The sequence below is a fragment of the Rana temporaria genome, chromosome 1 (genome assembly GCF_905171775.1).
Source record: "Rana temporaria chromosome 1, aRanTem1.1, whole genome shotgun sequence".
NCBI lineage: Eukaryota > Metazoa > Chordata > Amphibia > Anura > Ranidae > Rana > Rana temporaria.
In genome coordinates this window covers 173,233,770-173,244,641 of record NC_053489.1, presented here as the reverse complement: position 1 = coordinate 173,244,641, position 10,872 = coordinate 173,233,770, and the positions used below count along the sequence as shown (strand labels likewise).

At 44.6% G+C, this 10,872-nt stretch overlaps 1 protein-coding gene across 3 annotated transcripts in view; it reads left to right on the top strand.

Annotated features, from left to right (window-relative positions):
• Window positions 1–10,872, top strand: part of TRAFD1 (TRAF-type zinc finger domain containing 1) — a 74,989-nt gene that overhangs the window by 41,512 nt on the left and 22,605 nt on the right. For all 3 annotated transcript variants that reach the window (XM_040346200.1, XM_040346209.1, XM_040346190.1), the window contains exons 4-5: window positions 1,644–1,697; window positions 7,054–7,453. In XM_040346200.1, the coding sequence (XP_040202134.1) occupies window positions 1,644–1,697; window positions 7,054–7,453 (454 nt within the window). The remainder of the gene's footprint in view (window positions 1–1,643; window positions 1,698–7,053; window positions 7,454–10,872) is intronic.

Here is a 10,872-nt window from a genome sequence, read left to right as displayed (position 1 = left end):
GGTTCTGTATTGTAGGGGGTGGTTCTGTATATGAGGGGGGATTCTGTATTCTGAGGGGGTTCTGTATTCTGTAAGGGGTCCAGAGGTGCAGGATGCTGTGCAATGTAAAGGGGTCAAGAGGTGCAGTGTAATGTAAAGGGGTCCAGAGGTGCAGGGTGCTGTGTAATGTAAAGGGGTCCAGAGGTGCAGGGTGCTGTGTAATGTAAAGGGGTCCAGAGGTGCAGGGTGCTGTTTAATGTAAAGAGGTGCAGGGTGCTGTGTAATGTAAGGGGTCCAGAGATGCAGGGTGCTGTGTAATGTAAAGGGGTCCAGAGATACAGGGTGCTGTGTAATGTAAAGGGGTCCAGAGGTGCAGGGTGCTGTGTAATGTAAAGGGGTCCAGAGGTGCAGGGTGCTGTGTAATGTAAAGGGGTCCAGAGGTGCAGGGTGCTGTGTAATGTAAGGGGTCCAGTGATGCAGGGTGCTGTGTAATGTAAAGGGGTCCAGAGGTGCAGGGTGCTGTGTAATGTAAAGGGGTCCAGAAGTGCTGTGTAATGTAAAGGGGTCCAGAGGTGATGTGTAATGTAAAGGGGTCCAGAGGTGATGTGTAATGTAAAGGGGTCCAGAGATGCAGGGTGCTGTGTAATGTAAGGGGTCCAGAGGTGCAGGGTGCTGTGTAATGTAAAGGGGTCCAGAGGTGCAGGGTGCTGTGTAATGTAAAGGGGTCCAGAGGTGCAGGGTGCTGTGTAATGTAAAGGGGTCCAGAAGTGCTGTGTAATGTAAAGGGGTCCAGAGGTGCAGGGTGCTGTGTAATGTAAAGGGGTCCAGAAGTGCTGTGTAATGTAAAGGGGTCCAGAAGTGCTGTGTAATGTAAAGGGGTCCAGAGGTGATGTGTAATGTAAAGGGGTCCAGAGATGCAGGGTGCTGTGTAATGTAAAGGGGTCCAGAAGTGCATTGTAATGTAAAGGGGTCCAGAGGTGCAGGGTGCTGTGTAATGTAAAGGGGTCCAGAAGTGCTGTGTAATGTAAAGGGGTCCAGAAGTGCTGTGTAATGTAAAGGGGTCCAGAGGTGATGTGTAATGTAAAGGGGTCCAGAGATGCAGGGTGCTGTGTAATGTAAAGGGGTCCAGAAGTGCATTGTAATGTAAAGGGGTCCAGAGTGCTGTAAAATGTAAAGGGGTCCCGTGGTGCAGTTGTGGAGAGGGGGTACACAGTAGTGACAAAGATATTGAAGGATGCAGGGGGCACAGTGGGGTGTTTTTACATTTTACCTGGGGGGGGTGCCAGATATTGGATCCGCCCCGGGTGCCAAATGTTCTAGGTACGCCCCTGGTCACTGTGCTAACCAATCAGAAGCCATCACAGTGATCATGTGATGGGGAATCAGGCCTTCTGTTTCCCAATCATTAACCAGAGCCATCACTGACAGCTTGGTCTCTGTACTGGGATCACGTTGTGCAGCCCGCTCTCAGCCCAAACACAGTGGTGCATAGATGTGGCCCATGGATAAAGAGCTGCTTCCACAAGACCACATATATGCATACACTCATCGGAAAGGGGTTGAAGAGCAAACATTTGACGGTGACTTAACTCGCAGTGTAGATTTATTATGTACTGTCTTGGCATAAAAGTGAATCTCAAAATTATTATTTTGGGATTTTGCAGGTGACTTGTAAATGCAAAATGACTATGGAGAAGAATTTGCTGGAGGAGCATGAGGTCAGTAATTCTTTTTATGCAGTAACTTTATGTATTTCCCTTCTCACATAGCACAATGTAAATTGTGTGTGTGTGTGTGTGTGTGTGTGTGTGTGTGTGTGTTTTTTATTTTATTTTTTATTTTTATTTTATTTGTTTTTAAACTTAAACAGTGCTGTGAAAAAACTTTTAGCAGTGTTGCACAAATCCTGTGGGGGAATGCTGGATTAATGGTGTGAGGTAACGTGGGGGAATGCTGGATTAATGGTGTGAGGCAACGTGGGTGAGTGCTGTATTAATGGTGTGGGGGAATGCTGGATTAATGGTGTGAGGTAACGTGGGAAATGCTGGATTAATGGTGTGAGGTAACGTGGGGGGGGAATGCTGGATTAATGGTGTGGGGTAATAGGGGGGATGCTGTACGACATCGTAATGCAATGTTGTACGAATGCCGTGAGGTCACTTGGGGAAGTGCTGCTTGCATACTGTACTGTTGAACACTGAGGGAACCAAATGCACATGCTGAAAAGTCAGATTTTACAATATTGGCATTGGCTAAAGGTTTAACGTTTATCTGTAGATAAACATTCCCTTTATTTCTGTGAACAATGCTTTACCAGACAAAGTGAGGGAAAAATCAGCAACGGGAAACTGACAACAATAAAAGGCCGACAAGTGCTGTAACCTTCTCCTACCTAACGTTAAAGAGGAGTTTTGCTTCAATCTATATTGTGTTTTTTTTTTTTTTGAGAGTTTCTTCATTTTTATCTGGGGAAAATGTTCTCCTGGCTTAGAGACAGGAAAGGGAAATGTCTTCAGCAGAGCATCAGATATACATCAAACTTGATGGGTACAATTTTTTTCTCTAACTTGCGGTGACTGATGTTTTGCAATCCATTAAAACGTCTGTCACCACACATAATGTAAAGTAGTAAGTGTACAGCGTGTATGAGTGTAAATTTGCTGTCCCCTCAAAATAACTCAACACACAGCCGTTAATGTCTAAACCGCTTGCAACAAAAGTGAGTACACCTCGAAGTGAAAATTTCCAAATTGGGCCCAATTAGCCATTTTCCCTCTCTAGTATCATGTGACCCATTAGTTCCCTCTCCCTCCCTGGAAGTTCCACATGGCACCTCCATGGGAAAGAACGCTCTGGTGATCTGAAAAAAATTCCTGCTCAACATTAAGATGGCCTTGGCTATAAGAAGTTTGCCATGACCCTGAAACTGAGCTGTAGTACAGTGGCCAAGACCATACAGCAGTTTAACAGGACAGGTTCCACTCAGAACAGGCCTTGCCATTGACCAAAGACGTTGCGTGCACATGCTCGGGGTCATAGCCAGAGGTTATCTTTGGGAAATAGACGTATTGCTGCAGAGGGTGAAGGGGTGAGGGGTCAGCCTGTCAATGCTCAGACCATACGCTGCACACTGCATTAAATTGGTCTGCATGGCTGCCGTCCCAGAAGGAAGCTTCTTCTAAAGATGATGCACAACAGTTTACTGAAGACAAGCAGACATTTACTGGAACCATGTCCTGGGGTCTGATGAGACCAAGATAAAATTATTTGGTTCAGATGGTGTCAAGCGTGTGAGGAGTACAAAGACAAGCGTGTCTTGCCTAGAGTCATGCATGGTGGTGGGAGTGTCATGGTCTGGGGCTGCATGAGTGCTGCCAGCACTGGGGAGCTACAGTTCATTGAGGGAACCATGAATGCCAACATGAACTGTGACATACTGAAGCAGAGCATGATTCCCCCCTCCAGGGACTGGGCCGCAGGGCAGTATTCCAGCACAATGAACACACCTCCAAGACGACCTTGGCCTTGCTAAAGATGCTGAGGGTAAAGCTGATGGACTGGCCAAGCATTTCTCCAGGCCTATACCCTATTGAGCATCTGTGGGGCATACTCAAATGGAAGGTGGAGGAGCTCAAGGTCTCTAACATCCACCAGCTCCGTGATCTCATCATTGAGGAGTGGAAGCGGACTCTAGTGGCAACTTGTGAAGCTCTGGTGAAGGCCATGCCCAAGAGTTAAAGCGGGGGTTCACCCTTAGAGGGCACTTTTCCCCCTTAGATTCCTGCTTGTTTTTACTAGGGGAATCGGCTATTTATTTTAAAATATGTGCAGTACTTACCCGTTTACGAGATGCATCCTCTCCGTCGCTTCCGGGTATGGGCTTCGGGAATGGGCGTTCCTTCTTGATTGACAGTCTTCCGAGAGGCTTCCGACGGTCGCATCCATCGCGTCACGATTTTCCGAAAGAAGCCGAACGTCGGTGTGCAGGCGCAGTATAGAGCCGCACCGACGTTCGGCTTCTTTCGGCTACGAGTGACGCGACGGATGCGACCGTCGGAAGCCTCTCGGAAGACTGTCACTCAAGAAGGATCGCCCGCTCCTGAAGACCCATACCCGGAAGCGACGGAAGAAGATGCAGCTCGAAAACGGGTAAGTACGGATCATATTTTAATACAAATAGCCGATTCCCCTAGACCGAACGAGCAGGAAGCTAAGGGGATAAAAAATTTTTTTTTACAAATGGGTGAACTCCCGCTTTAAGGCAGTGCTGGAAAATAATGGTGTCCACACAATATTGACACTTTGGGCCCAATTTAGACATTTTAACTTAGGGGTGTACTCTCTCTTTTGTTTCCAGCGGTTTAGACATTAATGGCTGTGTGTTGAGTTATTTTGAGGGGACAGCACATTTACACTGTTATACAAGCTGTACACTCACTACTTTACATTGTAGTAAAGTGTAATTTCTTCAGTGTTGTCACATGAAAAGATATAATAAAATATTTACAAAAATGTGAGGGAGGTGTACTCACTGTATTTCAACCTCAGTCCTCAAGTATCCCCAATAGGCCATGCTTTGGGAACTTCCCTTAGATAAAAGGGCTCTTATCAATACATGTCATTGATTTAAAGCAGCTGTGCGCAGTAAAGGTTAACCTGAAAACATGGACCATTGGGGGTACTTGAAGACTGAGTTTGAGAACCACTGCTATACTCCATTGTGGCGTAAAGCATAACTGGGATTGTCAAAAGCTTTATGTGTCGGCCTTGGTTTCTGGGCTCATCTGTGTGTAAATGTTGCCGTTCAAAGCCAGTGGCAAGTCCCAGACATTCAGCACTGAAACAGCGTTCCAAAGTAAAAATGAGAGAAGCCAATTTTGATGTGCTTTCAGAAACGCACACCGGCGCCTTCACTGCTGTCAAATTGGGAGCGGTGGCTGTGTCTCTATTGACATGCATGAGACTGCTTACACTTGGATGCACGGGGGACACCTGTGCATCCCATGCGGGCAAAGCATGGCCCTGACGTGGGTGTATGCTTAAAGTCTATTTTTTTTTTCTATAAAAATAACAAAGATGTTATACTTCCCTGCCCGGTTGGCGAGGATTTGCACAGAACAGCCTGGATCCTCCTCTTAGGTCACACTTCTGTGATTCTGGCCTCTTCCTCCTGTTCAGCGCCCCCACAGCAAGCAGTTTGCTATGGGGGCACCCAGAGTTGCAGCCCCCTGTGTCCATTCAGACATGGAGCCCTGTCCTGGCCCCACCCCCTCTCTCTCCTAATTTGCTAGCTGACTTTGACAGCAGCGGCAGACAGTGGTGCCGCTGCTGTGTCGGCCAATCTGAAAGGAAGAATCTTGGACTGTTGGACACTCGGTGACCTAACTGGACAGAGATGGGGCTCAGGTAAGTGTTAGGGGGCTGCTGCACACAGAAGGCTTTTTATCTTGATGCATAGAATGTATTAAGATAAACAAAAAAAAACTTCTGACTTTACAACCAAGGTGGTGAAGGGGAGCCCACCAGTGTGACATTAGTTTGGCTGGATTTACACCTGTTCAGTGTGGTAAGGTGTGCTACACTGCCATATATTTTGTTCCCTCAACTCGCCTGCAACAAAGAAAATTGGTCCAAAAATGCACGTAAGGAGACTTCTAGTTATTTTCTCAGTGAATAAAAGAAAGGCAGTTGCTTCAGTTTTGATTAATCATATGGTTTAAATTTTATTTAGTTTAAAAGCGGGGCTGATTTCAGTTAAGCTTTATAAGTTTACATACCCTGGCAGAATTTATGATTTCTTGGCCATTTTTCAGAGAATAAGAATAACACAAAAATGTTTGTTTCACTCATGGTTTGTTTGGCTGAAGCCATTTATTTTCAATCTACTGTGTTTACTCTTTTTCTAAATCATAATCGCAACAGAAACTACCCAAGGGTCAATGAGTTTCTGGACACGTGACAGACCCTTGTATCTTTCATCCAGTGCTGCACTGGCGTTTTTGGATTCTGAGTCATGGGGAAAGCAAAATAATTTGTCAAAGGATCTGCGGGAAAAGGTAGTTGAATGGTATAAAATAGAAAAGGGATATAAAAAGATATCCAAGGAATTAAGAATGCCAATCAGCAGTGTTTAAACTCTAATCAAGAAGTGAAAAATTAGTTGAAACCAAACCACGGTCAGGTAGACCAACTAAATGTTCAGCTACAACTGCCAAGTCAATTGTTTGGGATGCAAAGAAAAACTCACAAATATCTTCAGGTGAAATACAGGACTCTCTGAAAATATGTGGTGTGGCTGTTTCAAGATGCACAATGAGGAGCCAGGAAGCTGTGCATGGAACGTACTTGGACATTCCATCATGACAATAAACCAAAACACAAGGCCAAGTTGACCTGTCATTGGCTACAGCAGAATAAAGTGAAGTTTCTGGAGTGGCCATCTCGGTCTCCTGACCTCAATATCATTGAGCCACTCTGAGGAGATCTCAAACGTGCAGTTCATGCAAGACCAACCAAGAATTTACAGGAACTGGAGGCTTTTTGCCAAGAGGAATGGGCAGCTTTACCATCTGAGAAGATAAAGAGCCTCATCCACAAATACCACAAAAGACTTCAAGCTGTCATTGATGTTAAAAGGGGCAATGCACAGTATTATGAATTGGGGTATTTAAACTTTTTGATCGGGGTCATTTGGGTAGTTTTTTTTTTTATGATTTTAAAAAGAATAAACAGTTGATTTGATAATAAATGGCTACAGCCAAACACTAACCATGAGTGAAAGAAACGTTTTTGTGTTATCATTCATATTGTCTGAAAAATGGCCAAGAAATCAATTCTGCCAGGGTATGTAAACTTATGAGCACAACTGTATAGTTGAAGCCATGTTCAGTTACCCTAGAGGAGTCAGTCAGATGTAATTGTCTGTTATCCAGCTGTCATTTTTTACTGACCTCCTATCTGTTTTAGTTGATATGTGGCAGTAGGGATGGCAATTCTTATAAACCTTTTGATAAATTGGGTCACTTATTCTAAAAACTGTTCTACATGACTTTACTCTGTGATTTCTCTTTGTAGCGCTCTTCTTGTCCCCTCCGCCTGCTCCTATGCCAGTTTTGTGACCTAGAGCTGGCCTTTAATAAGCTTGGAGAGCATGAAGAGTATTGTGGAGCTCGGACGGAGCGATGTGAGAAATGTGGATCCAGTGTCATGGCCAAAGATTTAAAGGACCATCCTGATGTGTGCGGCAAAGTAACAGAGCCAAAAAAGCCAGCCCGAGCACAGAGCCATAGAGATCCTGTCTATGAAGGCGCATGGTTTGACCGTTTTCAATCTAGGAACACATTCACAGATGATATGTTTTCTCGAATGCCTAAACATGTGCCCGCAAGATTTTATGGGAGTTCTGTTTTAACGCGATCTTTTAAGACCTCCAATGAGGAAGCAGAACGGAACAGGATGAGAGAACAGAACAGAGGTCAGTTTCTTGGCTGTTGGAAGCCATTGGCTTCTCATCAAATATAATGATGTGAACCTTCAATTATGTGTTTGATTGCGATTGTACTGTATCTATTGCCTCAGCTCTGTCTTACTTATTATCAATGCTCGTAGCAAACAAGCAGGGACATAGAAGCATGGTTCTGTTATTGATGGTTTTGGATAATTACTTGCGTTCTGTTTATCCCTGAATGTTTTCCCAAGAACGTCTCTAACCACATCAAAAATGATTACGCAAAGATTTTGAGGTACCAGTAATATGCAGTACACATTGTAATGCATTTCATCATGTGGCAATGGCAACAAACAACTTTTAAATTTTAGTGGTTGTGTTTAGACTAATGCCGCGTACAAACGATCATTTTTCGGGTTGGAAAAAATTCAGTTTTTTTTAATGTCATTAAAAACGATCGTGTGTGGGCTCCAGAGCATTTTTTCGGGTTCTGAAAAATGGGCAATTTTTTTTTCGAATATGCTCTATTTTTTAACAACGTTTTTAACCACTTGCTTACTGGGCACATAAACCCCCTTCGTGCCCAGGCGAAATTTCAGCTTCCGGCACTGCGTCGCTTTAACTGACATTTGCGCGGTCGTGCGACGTGGCTCCCAAACAAAATTGATGTTGTTTTTTTTTTTTCCCACAAATAGAGCTTTATTTTGGTGGTATTTGATCACCTCTGCGGTTTTTATTTTTTGCGCTATAAACAAAAAAAGAGCGACAATTTAAAAAAAATATATATATATTTTTTACTTGTTGCTATAATAAATATCCCAATTTTTTTTTTAAAAAAAAACAATTTTTTTCTCAGTTAAGGCCGATACGTATTTTTCGACGTATTTTTGTAAAAAAAAAAAAAACGCAATAAGCGACTGGTTTGCGCAAAAGGTATAGCGGCTACAAAATAGGGGACAGAATTTACTAGTAATGGCGGCGATCTGCGATTTTTGTTGGGACTGTGATATTGCGACGGACATATCGGACACTTTTGACACAAATTTGGGACCATTCACATTTATACATCGATCAGTGCTATAAAAATGCACTAATTACTGTATAAATGTGACTGGCAGTGAAGGAGTTAACACTAGGGGGTGAGGAAGGGGTTAAATGTGTATCCTAGGTGTGTTCTAACTGTGTGGGGGGAGGGGGGTGACTGGGGGAGGTGACCGATGCTGTGTCTCTATGTACAAGGGACACAGATCGGTCTCCTCTCCTCTGACAGCACGTGGAGCTCTGTGTTTACACACAAAGCTCCACGTCCCTGCTGTGTTACCGGCGATCGCGTGTACCCGGCGGACATCGCGGCCGCCAGGTACACGCATCGGCTTCCCAGCGATGCGCCGGGACAGTGTTTACCCGCTGCGCGCGCGGGTAATACAATTCAAATGACGTCCAAAGACGTCCAGTTGGCACCTGAGAGCCGCGCGGTTGACGTCTTTTGTCAATAGCGCGGGTCTCAAGTGGTTAATGTTGTCGTTTTTCGGGTTGTAAAAAATGGTCGTGTGTGCGCTTTAACGGCGTGAAAAACTCTGCGCATGCTCAGAAGCAAGTTATGAGACATGAGCGCTCATTCTGGTAAAACTACCATTCGTAATGGAGTAAGCACATTCATCACGCTGTAACAGACTGAAAAGCGCAAATCGTCTTTTACTAACACAAAATCGGCTAAGGCAGCCCAAAGGGTGGCGTCATCCGAATGGAACTTCCCCTTTATAGTGCCGTTGTACGTCGCCACGCTTTGCTAGAGCATTTTTTTTCACGATCGTGTGTAGGTAAGGCTGTTTTAATGATCAAGTTGAAAAAAACTTTGTTTTTTCTAGAGCCTGAAAAACGTTTTTTACAACCTGAAAAATGATCGTGTGTACGTGGCATAAGGGATAATTGTTGACCATTTTTTAGATACACTATGTTTGTGTTTTTCTTTTTGTGTGTGAACAGTTACTTTTTGGGGGTTATAAGTGTATGAAAATTGAATGGAAAAACAATATGGCACATGTACTCTTGTGACAAAAACAACCAGGCCACTACCCTTTGTTAACCATACCTGAGCCACTCCTCCCTACATGAACCACACACCTCCCTCCGCCACTTTCCTTTCTCCCTCTTTGCACCACTGGTGGCCGGACCCTCCCCACATGTCCCAATCCATTATCGCCAAAGGACACCTAATACATAGCTAATTCTCCCTATTTTTCTGGGAGCATGGTATTTCTAAATGCACCTCCTGACATTGTCTGGGGTGCTTAGAGAAACCTGATGGGTATAAATGAATGTTGCAACTTTTTGTCTGTAATGTCTAGAGACACCTGATAGTTGTGTATGGATATCATGACCACTTGTTTGCTCTGCCTAGTGTTCTCAACTAGGGGTGGGCGATTGATTTTCCTAAGGAGCCAGATGAACAAACTCTTGTGGAGGTCTGTAAGCATGTAAACATATAGAAGACAAATGCCTGCCGCTAGGAATAATAGATACAACTGCTTATGAAATAGATCTTTCTCCCGGCTGCACATCCCAACTGTTAAAAATAACAGACAGGGCTGTTAACATGCTGCTGCATTTTTAAAGCGGAGGTTCACCCTAATAACATGTATATCTGACCAACTCCCTTATATTCGTAACAAGTACTGTCCGCAATTATTGAAATTTTTTTATGCTGTACGTACCTTGTAATCCATTTTTTCAATCTACTTTTCCCCGCGGGAGTAGGCGTTTCTATGTCTAGGGGGATTGTCATCTGGGTAGGTCACCCAGATGATTGACGTCTGTTCCCCCCGGCGGTTATGGCCCCGCCCCTGTATTGCGTAGGCGCGCACGAGTTGCAGGGTTTTCAGAAAGAAGCCGAACATGCAGAGCGCAGGCGCCGTATAGAGCCGACTCACATCTCCACATGTTTGGCTTTTTTCGGAAACCCCGTAACTCGTGCGCGCCAACGCAATATGGGGGGCGGGGCCTTATCCGCCGGGGGGGGGGGAACAGACGTCAATCATCTGGGCGACCTCCCAGATGACAATCCCCCTAGGCATAGAAACGCCTACTCCCGCGGGGAAAAGTAGATTGAAAAAATGGATTACAAGCTACGTACAGCATAAGAAAATAACTAATTGCGGACAGTACTTGTTACGAATATAAGGGAGTTGGTCAGATAAACATGCTATTAGGGTGAACCTCTTAACTTTGGCTGCGGAGTGTGACAAAGCAGCACTGCTTCTCATCAGACTCTCCCATTGAGTTCAACCGCATGCAACACACGCAATTGCAGCATGGTAGTGCAGCATTATAAGGCTATAACACCTCCACTGGGAAGTGGTTAAAGTCGCAAGGTCTTGTGCCACTTAGGGGGATGAATGATATACAATTACGTCTGTTCAAAGTGGTGTAGATGGCAGAGAGAAGTC